The sequence below is a fragment of the Convolutriloba macropyga genome, chromosome 2, assembly GCF_964194025.1.
Source record: "Convolutriloba macropyga chromosome 2, txConMacr16.3, whole genome shotgun sequence".
NCBI lineage: Eukaryota > Metazoa > Xenacoelomorpha > Acoela > Convolutidae > Convolutriloba > Convolutriloba macropyga.
The window spans coordinates 39,715,399-39,734,682 of record NC_134469.1 but is presented as its reverse complement, the minus strand read 5'-3'; the positions used below and the strand labels follow the sequence as shown (position 1 = coordinate 39,734,682).

Here is a 19,284-nt window from a genome sequence, read left to right as displayed (position 1 = left end):
AACAAATTTCCATCATCCAAATTGCAATCCATCACGTTTTCGGCGAGTGACTTTTCCTTCACAAATTTTGAAGACCACCTTTGTCATCAATATAAAATTTTTGACAATGAATAACGAAAAACAATGTTTTTTTTGGTCATAAAACCTTTTGTCTCGACACAATTTCATTTACCCTTTTAGTATCAAGAGCTTTTAGGTCACAGACCATTTTCTGAAGAAATTTCTGGTCACAGACCCTTAATTGAACAACTAATCAGCCAATGACTTTTTCGACACTATTGTTTTTGTGTATTGAAACACCGATTATTGTCTTTTTCATAAATTTTGGCAACACGCTTTATCGCAAAGCATTTTTCGGTAGCTGACACCACCTCTCAGCAACCTTTTGGGTTAATGACCTTTTGACAACCAGTTTCGGTCAATGTCCTTTATGCAACATTTTTCAGTCAATAATCTTTTTAGAAACATAATCGGTCAATGACCTTAAAGCACACTTTTTCGGTCATTATCCCCAATTAGGCAACCGCTCAACCGTGCTCTTCGGCAGTACTGTTAAAACATGCTGATCACTGATGCCTCTAAAACATGAGGCCTGATGTGTTCACGCGATTAATATATAGATATGAAACGTACAGCACTACACTACTAATAATCAATAACAAATTATTAAATTTTGACAATCATGATTTTTGTAAAGTGTAAAGTTTTTATGGTGGATGACTTGTTGCCAAGGTTGCTTATAACTTCCCCCACTTCTTCCACAGTAATTTTATAAACAGAGCATTCGTGTTTAGAAAAAGAAAGTTGGAAACTTTCAATTAGGTGCTTACTGATTTGTATCCTATTGATGCAGAAGAATTGTAGACTCGTTCGCATTTTTTTTAATCCAAAGGTTCGTCATCTTTCACATAACAGCTGCTTAGGATTGGAACATTTTGCAATTTATGTGATATGCCTTTAAGCTCACTGAGTAGTTTAAAATCTGTTTAGTTTCCTATACATTCTCGCAAAGAATTCAGGTAAAGTTGTTTTGCACAACTTTATTTTCTTTTCCAGCTTTATTCTACACTCTTTCAACTTTTTCAGCAGGTCATTTTTATTTTTGTTCTCTTAATTTTTATAGTAAGTGTAGTTTCATCATTGACGTAAGTTGGAAATTTGGAATTTTTTGTTTTCTATGGACAATTTTTATTGGTCCAAAATCTTCTGTCACTAAATTCTTTAAATCTGGAAAAAGCATTGCATGGATCCACACTTAAAATTAGGTCACTATTTCTGTAAAGATGCACTTCCAATGACATTTTATATGACAGTGTCCTCAATTTTTACAAAGCTGGTTATATCGAAATTTTATCTCATTTTCATTGTAATCGTTACATGTTTGCCAAATCTTACAATAACAGGATAATGAACAGTAAAGTTTTGACGTTCTAGAACTTCGGAGACTTTAACAGAAACGTGCTCACCCAAATTTTGCTCAATGAAATGGTCCATGAAAAACTACTCATCAGTTGGCTCGGGAGATGAACTACAGAAACCCTCTGCTGTAATGCTGCTCAAGTAGTTTCTGCTGAGCAAATTATTTTTCGTAATATCCAATTTTATATCACCACAAATGATGACTGACATGCTGCTCAACATTACATTTTATATAACCTTATCCATCAAATAGACAAGTTGAACTTTTTTCGAGCAAGGATGGTTATATACAACTACAGATTTTGACGTTCGTTTGTTTTTGCTGATATCTACAAGAAGAGCTTCCTGAAGTTCAGTCTTACTTTCCGCTGTAATCTTGTAAATTTTGTTACATTGTAAAATTACTCCACCTCCCTTCGAATTCCTATTCTTATCTATAAAACCATTGTACCCAGTAACAAGATAATTGAAAATTGCATCTGTTTCAGAAAACCAGGTTTCAGTTAAACAAATTACATCAGAAGTTACAACCAGACTATAAACAAAGGCTTCTGGCTAAAAAAATTTTTCTAATAGTGCTACCATTTACGTTGAGGATAGTGAAAGTTTATGAGGTAGGACTTTTAGGTATCAAACCTTCAGTATTGGGGACCACAAAATGATCTTTCCAGAATCTTTAATTCAAATCCGACAATTGGCAGACCTTGAGAGCGTCGCAGAATGATTTTGGCTTCTCTGTTTGTCCTGTGAATGTTAGTTGACAAAAATTTTGATTATTGATATTTGAAGGTAGTGGTGAATTAAACGATTAGAAACCAATTTAGTAGAACCAATGAGGAGTTGAAACCAATGTAGAAAACAATCTTGTACACTTCCTATCCTGTAATTGAGATCAAATTTTGACAATCTTGTTTTCCAGAAGGGCTGAGTTTGTTAAACTGTTGATTTCGGCATTATCCATTTGAATTTCAATTCCAACAGAACTTGAAGCTTGTGATTTCAATTGGGGCAATTTAGTCGAAAAGAAAATACTAAAATTTAAGAATTAAGGACACTACATAGTTCTACGAAATCGAGAAAAATACAAATTTGTATGCAAAATAAACGCAAACAGTATGCAGAATAGTATTTAGAATTCAGCAGAACAGAATTGATATTTTTTCAAAGATATCTTGAGCAGTTCAAAGATATCAAAATCTCAAAAACTGCGTGGACTGATTAAGCAAAGATATATAACTTTTGAAAAGACCGGGTGCCCCAAAAACGATGACAGCAGACCAGTCCTTTTTAGATGCTAAGTTTCCTCAGGATATGTTTGAATTGGTTGACTGATAAACAATTGTTTCTATTGTTCTTGTGTGCTGTCACTGGATTATTCAGAAGATCGAGCCAGATTAATAGTTCATTCCCTTGCTTCAAAGTCGATTTCTCTAGCGGCTAATGCAGTTGAAGACCAGCGTCGCATATGATTTAGGTTCAGACCTGGTTTTGAATATGCCTGTCCAAGAATGATGTACTGTTTGAGAAGAAAGTAAGGGGTTCGTGTGACTGCTCTTTAACGCAACTCGCATGATCATAACGTAATAATTAGAACCATAGGGGTTATACACTGATCGAGTCTCTAAAGTCCCGAGTTATTTGGGCCCCAAGTCTTATCCGATTCGTCGGCAGCTACAACTTAAAAGAACTTAAACAGCAGGGATTTGCTATTAAATAATTTATCACAGCATTTAGACTGCTGTTTAGCTGGCAGATTTCTCTATTTAGCTGGCAGATTTCCCAAAAAAACTGATTGATTAGTCGTGATCAAGTCTTAAATTTTCGAGAAAGATTTCAAAGCGAAACCTTTAGAAATTTCAGTCATTTTGTCTGAATTTGACTTTCAACACATTGTCAGTTGAGTTTTCTCTGCAAGCTGCCTTGAACATAACTTCAATTAGAGTGTTGTAATCTCAACTTACCTCAGCTCCTCCATGTAAAAAAAAACAAAGGTCATTTGAACAAAAAAATCTGAAAAAATAGACTTGAAAAAATAAAAAAACATATTTAAAGCGGGGTTAACAGTTCAACTCTTGTTCTTCAGATCACTTATTAAAAAGCTAGTAAACCTAAATAAGGCTACAAAGACTAAATTCGCCAAAAAAATTGTTTACGAGCGCTGCTTTGAAATCGTCACACGGCTCATTCAAGTGCTATGAACAAAATAACCCCCCTTTTTCTCCACTCTTTTAATTTTCAACATCGACGAATAGTATTCAGCCATATGACTACCTGAATCAACGAATGACGGACTGATTCAAGGCCAGATCAACAAAAGTTTTGACGACAAAAGTAAAAAACAGCCGGACAAGTCCCGATTTATAACTCAAATAGTTCAGATTTTGGCATTCATCAAAATAAAGCACAGGAACTTCAAAGCAACAGGATTGACCCTTTGACACCATTTGCGAAGAAGAACGCTAAAACTCCGTAGCCAAAATGTTTCAAATTTATATAATATTGCAGATGTGAAAACAATAGAGCCCCCAACTCTATAAAGAAGATTGAGGCCGAAATCGAACAATGTCAATAAGAAATTTTAGTAAATTCAGAGAATATAAATGACCAACTGACATGGACAACCATGACGGTTTTTGAAAATTGGTAAAACGCTGGTATATTTTCAAAGCATAATCCGAGAACTCTCAGAAATCATCCGATAATTATCAGAAATCACGTCAAACTAGTACAATTGAACTTATCATGAAAAATTGAAGCGCGTAATAGTTTACAAAAATACATTACTTCTACAAAATGAACTGCAGTCAATTCAGCAGTTTCAAAGGAATGACATATAAAGTCGAACTTTTTGAAGAATTTCCAAAACCAATTATGACGAGCACGAAACAACAAATTCGCATACGGTCACTTAAAAAAATCTCGACATCTCTTAAAACTTTCTGTGTATTATCCTTGACAATAATAATCGCAGAGAAACAAAAAACCCTCTTAGAGCTCAAAAATCAGAAGTCAAAGCGCAAAAGTCAAAAGAGTTTTAGCCTTGATAAATTGTCAAAAATTTCAGAAACTTCCAAAAGTTAAAATACAAGTAATTTTCGGAAAAATTAATTCACTAAAACCTGATTTTTTTCATTAAGTGATCCATAAAAAACCATTTGAACCAATAACTTTTATTTAAAGTTCTGTAAGAGATTAAATGATTTCAACGATGTAAAAAACAATAGACGGACTACTTTTGGAGAATTTTTCAACAGAAATTGTCACAAATTACTCAATCCTGGTTGTAGTCAACACGAAAAGAAACAAGGGTGATAAAAATATCAATTGGCCGATATATCAAATCCAAATGCACATGGAGATTCGCATTATCAAAGAAGCATCAAAAACAGTAAAATATAGCAGAAAAATTGCTCTTGAACGACTCACGCAATTTAAGTCATGGGCTGCAGCCCAGATAAAACTTTCTTTATGGGTGAGAAAACATCATCAGGCGGTAGGATTCGGAATCCGATCACCTGAGTTCGATTCCGTCAACTCGACGTAGGTATTAACCACTTGGCTATCAGGGCCTTGTCATCAAGTCTCCAACAATCAGTTTTGTTTGAACAACAAACTTTATTTCGGAGTGAGAGCAATTGAACTCACTCAAAAATCAAGAAGTGCGTAGAAAAGTGACTTGAGAAACTAAAGATTATTACAGAAGAAAAGCGCAAAACGGTCAAGCGAAAAATTTTGCACAAAAAGACACAGGTTCACAATAATTGCTTCTCATTCAGGAGCAAAAATAATAAAACTCAACCAAACTATCGTTGAACTAATTAATAAAGCGCAGAATAGAATAACGATTTAACTTTAAATGAGCTGAGACCATAAGACTGCCTTGAAAACGCCGCAAATAACAATTGTTTTTCTCTCAAACAACGTTTTCTTCTCTAGTGGAAAACGTATCCGGCATAGTGCCGGGAAAATGCCACTATTGATTACCATAACCAGCCTTAGAATTAAAAAAAGAACAAATATTGAAAAATTGATTGTAAAAAAAAGTTTAAATAGAACCAGCTATTTTGATTGGATTTTGTAGTTAGACATACTACTGTTTCTCGATGTATTTGCTATCTGTCCTAACAAACATTAGATCTGGTAACTCCGACTAATTAAAACAAAGTTCAAAGACGAGGCATCTGAAACCAGGCATTTTGGATTTATACCGTTTTTTTAATCATTTTAAATTGCTCTGCTAAGCAACTGCTGTTTAAAAGCACTTTCAGCGGATTAAGAAGAGTGAACCTAAGCTATAGAAGTCAAAAACGCTTAGCAAAATGTCCACAAAAGAAGTAAAACAAAAAACTTTTTGTCTAGCGAAGTAAAAACAATTACGAGTGCTTCAGTAGCCGACTAAGATGAGGGCGTCTATTAAAAATACTCTTCACTGCAACGCCCCTTCGTCTTTAAAAAGTTAATTTTAAATTTTTAGCGTTGAGTATAGCTCCGGGTATAGTTTTGCAGTTCATTGAAAAAGTAGTAGTAGTAGTAGTAGTAGTAGAGGGTCTTGTTTCTCCACCTCTTCTGGACACAGAGGTAGGTTGGATTCATGATCTCATCTAGATTTCCGCTCTATCCGAGCATAGATGTCGTTCCAAAAGAAGAACAATTAGAATAACTTCCGCTCTATCCGAGCATAGACATGTTTCCAAAGCAGATCAAATAGAATATCTTCTTTCTTCTCCAATAATATACATGATCCCAAATTAGAACAATTAACATAACTTCCGCTCTAACCAATGTTTTTCACCGAATGTCTTCTGCTCTAACCGAGCCTCAAAACTGTAAGTATTCTGCTCTAACCGAGCATTCAATCGGAGGACAAGCTTCTGCTCTAACCGAGCATTTTCACAACTACTGAGTTAAAATCTGATAAAACCGAGCCTAAAAACTGTAAGTATTCTGCTCTAACCGAGCATTTAATCGAACGTCAAACTTCTGCTCTAACCGAGCAATTCTCACAACTGCTGAATTAAAATCTGATAAAACCATGCTTGCTTTAAAAATGCCACTGTTTAATCTGCTTGAAAGCATACCGAAAATCAGACGCCAACTACCGAATATCTTGCGGATTTGGATGCACTCCATCCGACGAAATATGTCGATATCGAAACTTTTTATGTTCAATGAAAGGAATCCGATGATCGCGTGCAACATCCCGGTAGCAGTCATTTACTTTCTTAATGACTTTCCATTTGTCTTTTCGGTTAATTAGTGCCATAATCGTTACTTTAAACTTATAGAACTTGAGTTTTTCAACAAGATAATACATCTCATCTGATGTTTCGACAGGTCCCATCAGTGGTTTATTACGTTTATCGAACAGGTTGTTTGTACCAGCCATGACAACTACATTTCTTACACCAAATGATTTCATATTTTCAATTACGCGATCGCTGCAGAGTGTTGAGATGCAGCCTCCTGGGCAAGATATAGTAATTGCGTTTTCAACAAACACGCCATACACAAGCAATAATCCTAAGATACAATTTTGAAACAATCGTTGACTTTTCTCTGGAAGGGTTAATTTGCGGTACGGTTTACTCAATTCGACGACTGTACAGCGTCGTTTCAATAAATTACATTTGATTTCGTTTATTCTGGACCTCCGAACAATTTTGTTTTCCATCTTCTCTCTGAAAGACGCATTCAGTAAGAACTCGAGAAAAGAAACGTTTTTAACTCTTTCCTGAACAATGTATGATCAGCTATGCAACGTAGGTGTGAGGGCAGAGCGTTCCACTTCTTTGGGCCAAGAAAAGAGAAAGCTCGTGACCCGTAAGTTTTTGATTTTTGGCAACTTCAGTTTCCATTTGTTTTCAGAGCGAGTTTGGTTATATTTGTACTGTAAAATCACTAGACTTTTCAAATAAAGTGGCACATTAAGGTTAAACACAATTTTGTGAACATATGTCAAAATTTTGAAATCGATTCGTTGAGCAACAGGCAGCCAGTGCAGGTTGTATCTGAATTCTCGACAAGACTCATATTTTCGAAGGTTAAAAATGAATCGGCAAGCGGCATTCTGTACTCTCTGCAATTTTGTTATTTCTTTGATGTTTAAACCCGCTAATATAGCATTGCAGTAGTCAAGCCTAGAGATGATTAGATTTTGTACAGCAATTTTTCGTGACTCTAAAGAAAGATAATGTTTTATTCTATAGAGTTTTCTGAGTTCATTGTAGCAAGAGCTCGTGATTTTGTTGACATTCTTTTCGAAACTCAAGTGCTGATCAAGATTAACACCGAGTGAAACCAAATTGCTACTGATATTCAAGACAAAATTGTCCAGTTCTAGCGTTGTGATATTTGGACGTTTCTTTTTAGTAGACAATAATATTATTTCAGTTTTGTCCGGATTAACTTTGAGTTGCAAAGCTGTAAAAGCTCCGAACAATTCTTTTACTTGTAACCTCAGCGTTTCAATAAGTGGCTCTTCGTCCTCCATTTCGATTGTGGTGTACAAAACTGTGTCATCGGCGTACATTTGGTACCGTAGGTTACATTGTTTGATAAGATCACCAATTGGGGTTGTATACATCGAGAAAATCATCGATCCGAGAATGGAGCCCTGAGGTACTCCGTAGAAAACTTCAGTCTCTGAAGAAAATGATTTCCGTATTTGAGTTTGTTGTTTTCTTTCAGTTAAGTAAGACATGACCCACTGTTTACATTTTCCTGTTATTTTGAAGCGCTCTTCCAAAATTTTCCCAAAATTAGCAAAATCCAGAGTGTCAAACGCTGCACTTAGGTCAAGGCCAATTACTAAAAGGTACTTTCCTTGGTCAAGCTCTACATAAAGGTCGTTTATGGTCTTGAGGAGACAACTTTCTGTAGAATGGAAACGTCGGTATGCTGATTGCTGTGGGTCAAGCAGGCAATTTTGATCTAGATGTGTCCGTAGTTGGCCGGCTGCAGTTCTCTCAAGAAGTTTAGAAAGGAAGGAAGAGTTTGCAATGGGCCTATAGCTTTTGGGATCTTCTGTGTCCAAAGATTGCTTTTTAAGTTTCGGCTTCACAAGGCATTTTTTAAAAATTTTAGGAAAAATGCCATTTTGAAAACTCATGTTTATCAAGAATAAAAAGAACAATTTCCAGGATTTGTACAGCTGCTTGCAGAGCACAGTGGGCATGGAATCTAGTTCACAGTAGCTATTTGACATTTCAGTAAAAGCTTTGTCCAGAGCATTCAGATCCACGGGATTGAAAACACTCATTGGAATAACATGACTTGTGTGTATTGGTTTTAAAGAGATTAGTTTATCAACTGTTGTCGTGGTGGCGTTTTCAATAGAACTTTTGATTTTTGTTACCTTTTCCTCAAAGAAGGTATTGAATTTTTGTGCAATTTCAGCATCTGTTCCCCAACCAACAGGCAGTTTTTCTGTAGTTTTAACGCCCATAAGCATATTGAAGCTGCTGTACTTCTTTTTAAGATCGACATTTCGATTAACCTGCTCATCAAAAAATTCAGTTTTCTTTCGTTTGAACATCTCCTTGCATCTCCTGATTGCCGCCAGAAACTTTTCTTTACTTTGATTGTCTGGATTTTTCTTATACTTTTTTTCGAGCTTTCTTCTGTCTCTCTTTAAATCTTGAAGCTCTCTGTCGAAGAAAGGTCAAATAGCCAATTTGGAACTGCGCCTCTCGATTGGAATGGCTTCTTTTGCAGCAAAATCCATTGAATCAACAAGGAGTTCAGCAGCAGTATCTACACAGGTAAGGTGTCCATTCAGATCTAAGGACAACTCTACATCATTCGCAAGCTTATTTATATCGGCTTTCTTCCACGCTCTGAAAACAGTTTGCTTTACGCTATTTGAAGAAACAACCTCATTGAAAAGGCAAAATTTGATGAGGTCGTGGTCACTGTAGTTTAAGTGTTGTTGTTCGATCTCAGAAAATAAATACGGTTCATTTGTTACCAATAGATCCAGAATATTTCCTGCACGATGAGTTGGTTTCTTCACTAGCTGTGTTAGGGAGGTTTCTTCGAAAAAGGAATTTAGGGCAGTGCTCTGAGGCATATTAAAATCACCAATTAAAAACAGGTCGCTCTCAATCGATAAGGGTTGAATGTTATTGCATAAAAACTCAAGAAACACTTTTGTGCTGCCTGACGGTGGCCTGTAGAGCAAGCACAGAGTGATTACTTTCTTTGGAAAACAGAAAAAGGCAGCTTCAAGGTCTGACGTACTTGTATGCGAGAGAAGTGTAAGTTCGATTTTACGTTTGTAGATGACCGCTAATCCACCCCCTCGGGAGTTTGTTCGAGGCAAATTATGATGACTATAAAGCGGTGAATTTTCGTACGCCTGAGTTAACACATAGTTTTCATCAAAATCGCTTGACAGCCACGATTCCGTTATAAAAAAAATATCATAATTATTGTTCAAGATTTCATCTGAAAGTTCGTTTGTTTTATTTCTGAGCGACCTGATATTTAGCAGACCACAGTAAAGACGGTTTTTTAGTCAGTTAGATGCATTCTCATCTGACGGTATAGATTTAAGCCAATTCCTCGCTTCCTCGTTTAAGTAGTATCTGCCATGCACAACATTCTCCGGCCAAAAGTCACTTCTCTCAATGATGTCCGAAGAAGATTCTGGGAAAACTAGATGATAGCTTCTCAGTTTTGACCCTTCTCTGCTTATTTCTCTGAGATGTAGTAACTCAGCTCCATTATTTGCACACCAGTTCTTGATCAATTCATCAGTGCAGTTTGTATTCAAGCGTCCTAGATAGATGTGCCGTCTGCTTTGCTTTCTTCTCACTCCACTAAAGTCATCGGAACTTGCCCTTGTGCCAACATTTTGGATTCTTTTTGGCCTGTTCGATTTAGCAATAAAGTCGCCTTGATCGATATCATCCCAGTCATTTGGTTTGGGTCGTTTTACACTGTTATTGCTGTCAAGTCTATTGCGCCGAAATCCATGTTCCTGGTTGAGGGAACCTTTTCTCTCTGGGTCTAACATAAACAGTGGCTTTTGCGAAGTTTCTGATATTGACTTTGTGACCGCTTGCGATACAGTAGGCTTCTGGAAAAATGAGCTGTACTTCGGTTTTAGTTGTTTAATTTCTGCATGCATCTGAGTTAATTTTTCCGGAACGCTCTGCAGGTCTTCCACTTTCTGGCTCAATTCTGATAGTTGTTTGGTTATATCACCAACTGAGGGTAAGCCACAATTTTCACAACTCCATAATATCTCTCCCTTTATAGGTGCTTTAATGCCAATACAGGATTTATGTGCTGCTTTTCTGCAGGTTACGCAATTTATGGAATCATTCCGTTGTACAATGTCATCACACAAGTAGCATGCAGACTGTTCCGCCCATGATCTGATGTTATCCGCAACCATAGCCATACTTTTGTTGTAGTTCGTTGCTGTCGAATGATAGTTTCACCCTAACCGGGTATAATTCAGATGATAGTTTCCACCCTAACCGGGTATATTAAAGTATGAATTAAGAATTTTCGACCCAATCCAGGTTATTCGCCAAAAGCTTTCTTCAATTATTGTATCTTATCAGTTTATCCAAAACCAATCTGAAATGACTTATTAAACAGCAGGGAGTGCTATTTAATAAGTTTATCACAACAATTAGGCAAAAAAAAATATTTCGCTAACCACAAGATTTCCGCTCTTCAGATATTCCGACACAAGGGTGGTCCTCAGGTACACACTTGGCCATGCTTTGCACACAACGTCTTCGCCTACGTTTGTACAGTCCTGATTCCTCATCGTCTAATTTCAACAAATGTTATTAAAGCAGCTCCAGCAAATCGCTCTCAATTCGTTTCAAACTTAACATGGGAGTCTCTGATAAACCCGGGCGACACTGATTGTTTATCTCCTAAGATCTTACAAGAATCTTGCAAAAAAGGATATTATCTAAGATCTTGTAATACAAATGGCTATCTCGCATGATTCTTGTAAGACAAATGTTGGTCTTGTAGGATTGGGTCAGAAACTCGTAACATCCACCAAAATAACCACTCGGAGTTCTCCCTGGGAATTAATTTCTTTTGAGCTCCATAAAACGCCAGTTCTCATTACTGCTAACCAAGTCATTTTATCGCAAACCTAGGCATATCCCAGGATGTACCTCAAACGCAGTTAATGCTGATCTCTCTACCATTTTATTACCGCCTTTTTGGGTTGATTTCTGACGAACAACCGATATAAATGTAAAACGATAACGTTGCCATATCATTATATTGATCTTAAATTCTCCTGTTCACGAAAACAAAGAAAGGAAAACCAAACAATTAATTTACTGAGAGATAACGGATTTTCCAAGTCGGAATGCAACTCGAATCGTAGCTTGCCGTAATCAAATGCGCCTATTGTAGCTACGTTCTGTCGCATTTTAAGTTATTAAAATGAACCTTGGACCTTTCTGTGAAAATAACCTTCCAACAAATATGCTTTGAAATTCTAAAATTGAACTTACGCAAACATCCGTGGTTCCATGGCATCCAGGGACCCCAATCAGGCAATGCTAAAATGCTCAGTGTCATTAAAGGATATGGCTGCGTAAAGAATGTTTTAAGATATAGTACTTTCATTAAATAACGTGGTTAATCAATTTAAATACTGTTCAGTGCATCCTTTAATCGCATGTCGCCAAATTGGTAAGTTTACAATCTGTTCATTTTTGAGTAGGCGCTCTATTGCAAGACGAACAATTTAAGCAAAAAAATATAATCTTCACTTTGGATTTCAACCAAAGTACAAGATTAATCAGCCGATAGTGAAAATCAAGGAAATTCTCTTTAATTCAAGGAAATCAACTATAATTCTCTGTACTGCAAGATTTGCTTGCTCGATATATTCATGCTGGTTTCTGATCTGATGCGTTAAAAAGCTTATTCATTGCTCATTAGGTGTTACTACTGCTAAATGTATGCAAGCCTAAATAGCTGTTGTTCTCCCACTGCATCAATTAAGAACAAATTTTTGAACACTGGAAGCAACTACTCGCTGGTTAATATAGACTACTCTTTATGATCAATGTAATGATAAATAAATTTAACCAAGCATGGTTATTCCAACGATCAACTTTATGCATAATTGATACCTGGTGCCTAACGTTTGACGCGTATGATAGACGAGATAGCACTTTACTAAATTAAAATTGAAAAATATCTCTAGACCGATGGATTGCTCTTCTCACGTGGTGAAATCCTTTTGATTTTAACCTCAAGATGGCAGTACCAAGCAAGGTTTTCAGAAAAAAAGTAACCCAACGTCTTTCAATGTACCGGTTTAAAAGTGGCAAGCGCGTAAAAATTAGGCATTTAAAGATCTGCGTTCTGATATGAGAATTTGAACACGCAAAATTCATCAACACTTATTAAAATGATCATTTTGTCCTGGCTCCAATCAATTGATCTGTCTGTCTCATTAGATTTCCACTGATAAGTTGAAATTTCGTAATATTTTCGTATCATCCGCATACAAAAAAGATTCATTAATTAGGCATTCAGGTAAATCGTTAATAAATCTCAAAAAACTTTCAGATTTGGACCCCCGTGTTCCACTACTTAAAACCGGAAAAAAACTTCTCTGGAAGAAAAATTTCACCCTGTTTTCTGAGATACAAGGCAAAGAAACGCAATATTTTTGAAGCCAAACCGGGCCAGAATTAGAATAAGGCCAAAATTGAGCGCATCAAAGGCTTTTGCTTTATCCAAATAAACCTTTACTGAACTGAGTTTGACTCCAGAGTCTGGTAAAGACCATCATAGTACAGCATTTCAATACAGTTGAATGCCCTGATCTGAAACCGTGCTGTTGCTTGCAAAGCTTTCTCTGTAAAACGTTATTAATCTGTTTAAAGGACTACTCTTCCGAATACAACTAAGTTTGTTGTTGATATTGCAATCGATCGGTAGTTCCTAATGTCAAAAATTCTACGTCAATGTTCCGAGTGAATTTTTCGCCAATCATTGGGAAAGCAACCAGAGTTAACAATGCATCTGAATACATATATTATACGAGAGATCTTGAAAACTTTTTCAATTCTATTCAATTACCTTTTAATGGTAAGGTTGTTGTCATCACGAACTCTTTAATACCACAATCTAATTGACCAACAAAACATTTTGCCTAACAAGACAATAAAACAGAGTCTCACAAAGCATTCAATTTACGAATCAGTTTTTCTATGTTCACCCCTCAAAAATTAGCCATAAAGGGGGAACTGATTTAAATTAGGCATTGAATGCTGATGAACTCAAAGAAGTGATGGCATTTAAAACATTTTGTGAATCACGAATGAAAACTTCCGATTCTAAAATGGCTGACTCTGTTTGAAGCAATTGGAGCTCAAACCTCAATTTAACATCGAATCTGTTATTCTTCCTTCAAATAAAAACTGTTTCCAGTTCAAATGAGACAAAAGGGATAACGGTGTCGAAAGAACAAAATCTGCCAGAAAAAATATTGAACATGCGTGCTGGAATGCTCACAGAAAAAACTATTTGCCCAATCAGAATTTGGGTTATTTTTCATCTTACTAAAGACGCTCTATATAAGAAGACCAAACAATTTCTAACATATTACTTCCTAAGTAAATTACATGTCATGTAGATGTGAATACAAAAAGTTTTCTCTTGTCTTCAATACTCTTAATAAAATTGAAAATTTTAAAATATGATACAAAACATCTATCTCACATCCATGGATGTGTGATTGATGTTTTGTATCATATTTAAAAATTTTCATTTTTTTAAGATGTTTTTGACGTTTTTTTCGGTTATTTGGACGTTTTTTCTGGCTATTTTTGACGTTTCCCCGGCCATTTTTGACGTTTTTTAGTAAAAAAAAAACAGAATGTGTGCCAGTCTGACAAGTAAAAAATCGACTTGGCCCAAGTCTGAAAAGTAAAAAATCAGAATTGGCGCAAGTCTGAAAAGTATAAAATCCGAATTGGCGCAAGTCTGGCCATTGTAAAATCAAGATGAACGCAAGTCCGGGAAGTCAAAAAAGTGACATGAATCAGTCTACGATTCAGTAATGATGAGGAATTGCATTTACACTGGCCCAGCACTGAAACGCACTTGAAGTACGGGCAAACAAAATACTACTATAAAGTTATTAACTGTTCCAAAATATTTTGTAGCAACCCTAGGAAAGTTAGACCAACCCACAAACATTTCAATTCCCAATCGACAAGGAAAAAATGTACCTTTGCATTTTTTTCGGAATCCGGTAAACAAGCCGAGAAAATTCGAGAGCGTTATTTAATGCAGTGGTACGTCACAAGTACTTAATATCCATATGACGGTACCGCGGCCTAACGTAATATTACCCTGTTGCATATGGAAAAAACTCGGAGTATTGCTCTCAAAAGACTGCCGAGCGGTTGACTTTTCGAGTAGGTAGCTGCAGTTTAGGAAGGGCAGTTTTAGCTTAATTGAGGGGTGGTGATGTGAGCGTGAGGAGAGGGGTGTGCAGTGAGCGCGGGTTGGGTGACCGTGCGGGGATTAGGTGAGAGGGTTCAAACTCTAAGATCCGCCCTTCACTCAATGAAACTGTCTCAAATATTTTTGGTGAAATGCCGACTTAGGGACAAGTGAGACGCAAGGCTCTAAGAGACCTTAATACCCTTTGGCTTTACCTGTTGATCCCATTTTCGAAGGACAAAGTCAAATGGTCACATGAAAAAAAAACGATCATACGTAAAGATGGTAGAACGAAAAATAGCATAAAAAGAGTAGCAGGACTAATATAAATGCTGAACTTCGTTTCAGAGCAATTAAAACTGAAGAATTGTTTACATCCCTAAAATAACTACCAGTAATTGATAATTTCGAGTAATTTTGAGATCTATTGTTATTTTATGCAGAGTAAAAACTGTAAAATTGAGAAGTTTCGGAGGGTGACAGCAAAAATGCCTATTATTTAGCGCTTAGTAACTCGATGAACCAATCAGCAAATACCGCCCAAACTTCTGAGCAACTAACTTAAGGTTTATAGATGAGTATTAAACATAGCTGGCAGATTGCCAGAAAATAACCGCAATAGCTTTGTAGACCTGCAGTCCAAAAAAACAGTAAAAAAGACGGACCCAAAAAAATCGTCTTTTCAATGAAGGCTGATATGTTATATTTTGATTAAAAATCTAAATAAGTTTTTGCTGCCTCTATTAGCTGTTAAAGTAAATAAAAGTCAATTTCAAAGTGAGGAAGTCATTTTTGAGAGTGAGGCTAGTCAAGTGTGACCAAAAATTTAATCACGCAAATGAACAAAAAAACTTGCTCCACTAAGAGTGAAAATGACGTCACGCACGCAACTCAATTGAAATTGCATGAACGAATGAACAAAAAGCAGATTTGAGGTGGTTGTGACGTCATATGGTCGTAACAAAAATCGCGACGACGAAATAAAAAATCAAAGAGAAGGTCAATAATAGCCCCAGCTATCGCTGTGCGGCTATTAAAAAAACTAGAGAATTGCAATATTGATATTTATTAGTGAACCAAGTCCTCTCCAAATATAGGAAGGCGTTGTACCTTCACCAACTTCTATTGCTAGCATGTCGCAACATTTAATGTAGTTTTAAGCTCTTACATTTTATTCAAAAAATAACGACTTAATTAACTTTATTGCCTCATTCAATAACGAAGTACTTTATTTACACTCAGCTGTCGCTGTGCGCTAATAAAATGTCAGCTAACTTTGGTATGCCACGATTGAATCCCCTATAAATGTGCCTTTCCTCAGAGTTTTATGAAGAAACTTCTTGGATTGGCCAGGCTGCAGAGTTGACGGACATTCGATGTACGGACATCGAGTCCTGAAGTCAAAGAGGGCTTTCTCAGATGTCATGTTTGTGTCCACAAAGTCTTGAGCACAGTAACAGAGTTGCTTTAACTGTTCGGCAGGAGTCCTGACCAAGGTCTGAATTTGACATCCAAGAACCGCGAAATAAGTGTTAAAGCAAATAAACAATACAAAATCAATCACTATCTTCATTTTCAGCTGTTTCATAACTGCAAAAATAATTAGGTACACAGCTAGAACTGTAATTAAGCGCCTAGATACCGATTACCACGCAAATGAGCTATTAGATCACTAAAATTATTTCTGGCACAATTTTTTTCGAAAGGAGTGTTACGACATACAGAAACGGCGATAGCGCTTTCTTTAACTACAGAATTGTTTGGTTGAAACAGGACGCAAAATTATTTACATGCAAATATTTGATTATATCATTTACATACAAATAAAAAGGCGGAAGTTACGGCAGGTGACCATACAAACGGAAACAGTTTGATGTTAGATCCTCTTGATTCAATATGCATCCAATTTTTCAATGGCAGTTAAAATACCAAATTCGATTGACTTGAGCAAGAAAGTATTCATTTGCAATTTTTTTGAGGAAATAATCTCTCTCAACGAACATTAAAATTGCTGCCAGCATGGAGCGAGAAATTAAGCCCCAGTCTGACTTTTAGCAAATATAAAGTTTAAATGCATTTCAAAAGGAATTCCGAAAATGGCTCCTATGTCATCTTTCAATCAAAAACCCTCAAAAAATTACATTCCAATTTTAGGGTCAGCTGCAGGTAATGATGTTCCGTTTAAATACGAAATTCTATTCAGTTTTATCAGCTGATAAGAAGTATTTTATGCTAGATTTTGTGAATGAGGTAGAAAATAGTGACTAGGGTAAAATAAGCTGCAGGTTTATTAGAAAACTATCTGCAAATATGGCTGGTAACAATGAAACCATTCCGTAACAAAAACTGTAAAATAAATCCAAAAAAAACAATTCGTAAACTTCTTAATTCCAGCTTTGATCGGATTCTGGGATGTAGCCAAAACTAACATTGTCAAACTTAAATGCTCTCTAAATAGTTTGTAACACTGATGTCCCTCGTTTCTTCATACCCTAATCGGGCGCAATCCCCTCGTGTCAGGGCACTAAGTCACTCGTGCCACTTCAACATCTAATATACACTTTTGAGTCTTTCCCATTAGAGCCACCCCCATTATGGTAATTACCATGATTTAGGAGAGGGCTATAGGTTATATGACCATTAAACTGGGGGCTATAATGGGAAAGACCCCATTTTTCTACGAGAACTTTACAGCTAACTTTCCAAGAGAATAGAAACTAAAATTAAATTGACGATCATCTGGTCTAACGTAAGAATGTTCAACTAAAAACTGTTTTGTACATCTACGGTATCAGTTGTTGCAGAGACAGGGCTGCTGAGTTCTGGTCCAACATTTGGCGCTATCTTAGACTGAGCACAAATCATTCGATATTTCTTCCGGGCTTTGTCCAATATTTCAAACAAAGGATCGTCCGGCAAGTAGTTGGTAGATTCAATTTCATTGCACAAATCGAGTAGAGAAAAACAGTTGGCAGACAATTTTGAGATCGATTTTAGATTCTCAGTGTTTGCTGATAGTGACAAACTTGGATTCTCAAGTGCTAGGAGAGTTTTTGCGACACCGCGCATTACTCCCACATCTAGTCCAATTTTATGTCCATGAATTGTGCCCAGCTTTCTTGAATTAGTCGACTCCTCGTTGGTCGCTTTGTTGAAACCTTCTGAGAACCCATGCGTGAAACTGCGATCGTATCCAAATATGATATCTGTAATCTCGTCGTTGTCTCGAGGCGGTACAGGGATATGTGGATTGCTTCCGCTTTGCTGTGGGCCCGATTGGGTAAATGCAGCTGAAGATGAAGCCGATTGCTGGTTCTGGCTTCTCACGTCACCTCCAGAAGGCAGATTACGCTCCATTTGAGAATCACGGAACCATTAAAAATTAGAGACAGATCGATCTGAAAATAGTGCATATAAATTTAACCATGATGAAGCAAAGAGAGTGAAACATTAAAAAACACATGTCTCCTGCAACTAGTGGCTAAGTCTAAATCTGACTAATTTAAAAAATGCAACGGTAACTGACCAGAAACACTCTTGATGGTAGGCACCTTAAGTTTAACGTTTTTGGAAAAACTTTATATTGCTGCAAAAATGAAGCCAAAAAGTCGATCAATTCAGTATTTATGTTCCGACCCCTCTAGAGGGGGGGGGGGGAGGAAGTATAATCTCAGATGGTTTTTTTTGTTCAGACTGTAATATCCGTGCACTGTCAACGGTTACGGTTTGGGTTGGATGTTATTCCTAAGCACTTTAAACCTCGGAGTTACTGAGGAAAATTTTCCAAGTTTCAGACTTGAATTTAATGGAGCAAATGTAAAAGTTCAATCAGTTTAATACAAAATTAGATCAATTGCTTGTAAATATTAGAAGGTTTGTGAAGATGAGAGATGTAAAGCAATTAAAGAGAGGCAGCTCGATTGTGTAAGGTTTAGGTTTGAATATGTTCTTTGGTTTTCAGTCCTATCAATGGTTAATTAATCTTAGGTTATTTTTACCCATTTTCGTTAATCTCCGTGGGATTTTCTCATAGTTATTTTCTACCGCATGGGTCCCTGTTAGTTAAACTAACAGATAACAGGTTTACCTGCTTGACGAATCCCGTCATGAACAAACATTCCTTGACATGTCCCGTCAAGATTAAATTATATGATGATTCCCATCATTATTTATGATGCTTTCTCTATATTGTTAAAATCCGGTTAACTATTAGTAACCATCTCTTTTTGTTCTGCTTTTTGTTTATGAAAATTTCGAATTATGCGCTTAATATGTAATTTATGAGCATGTCATACATTATGGTTCACTATACTGCCTCCCTCTTAGAAAAATGTGAGTGTTCCACTCACTCACACAGCAAGAGTTTCAAATGTCCATTTTCGAGTTCATATATTCTTGTGCTTTTTCAATGCC

General features: G+C 36.4%; 2 protein-coding genes across 2 annotated transcripts in view; both read right to left on the bottom strand.

Annotated features, from left to right (window-relative positions):
• Positions 1-16,696, bottom strand: part of LOC142334899 (uncharacterized) — a 42,455-nt gene extending 25,759 nt beyond the window's left edge. Inside the window, exons 1-3 of the mRNA XM_075383227.1 lie at positions 16,147-16,696; positions 11,916-11,963; positions 11,090-11,206 (exon numbers count right to left, since the gene is read on the bottom strand). Of these exons, the coding sequence (XP_075239342.1) occupies positions 11,090-11,206; positions 11,916-11,963; positions 16,147-16,459 (478 nt within the window). The 5' untranslated portion in view covers positions 16,460-16,696. The remainder of the gene's footprint in view (positions 1-11,089; positions 11,207-11,915; positions 11,964-16,146) is intronic.
• Positions 16,697-17,582: 886 nt separating this feature from the next.
• LOC142335268 (uncharacterized) lies at positions 17,583-18,270 on the bottom strand. The gene has a single exon (XM_075383691.1). It carries the CDS (start codon positions 18,226-18,228, stop codon positions 17,635-17,637), a length of 594 nt encoding a protein of 197 aa, XP_075239806.1. The 5' UTR covers positions 18,229-18,270; the 3' UTR covers positions 17,583-17,634.
• Between the last annotated feature and the right edge of the window lie 1,014 nt (positions 18,271-19,284).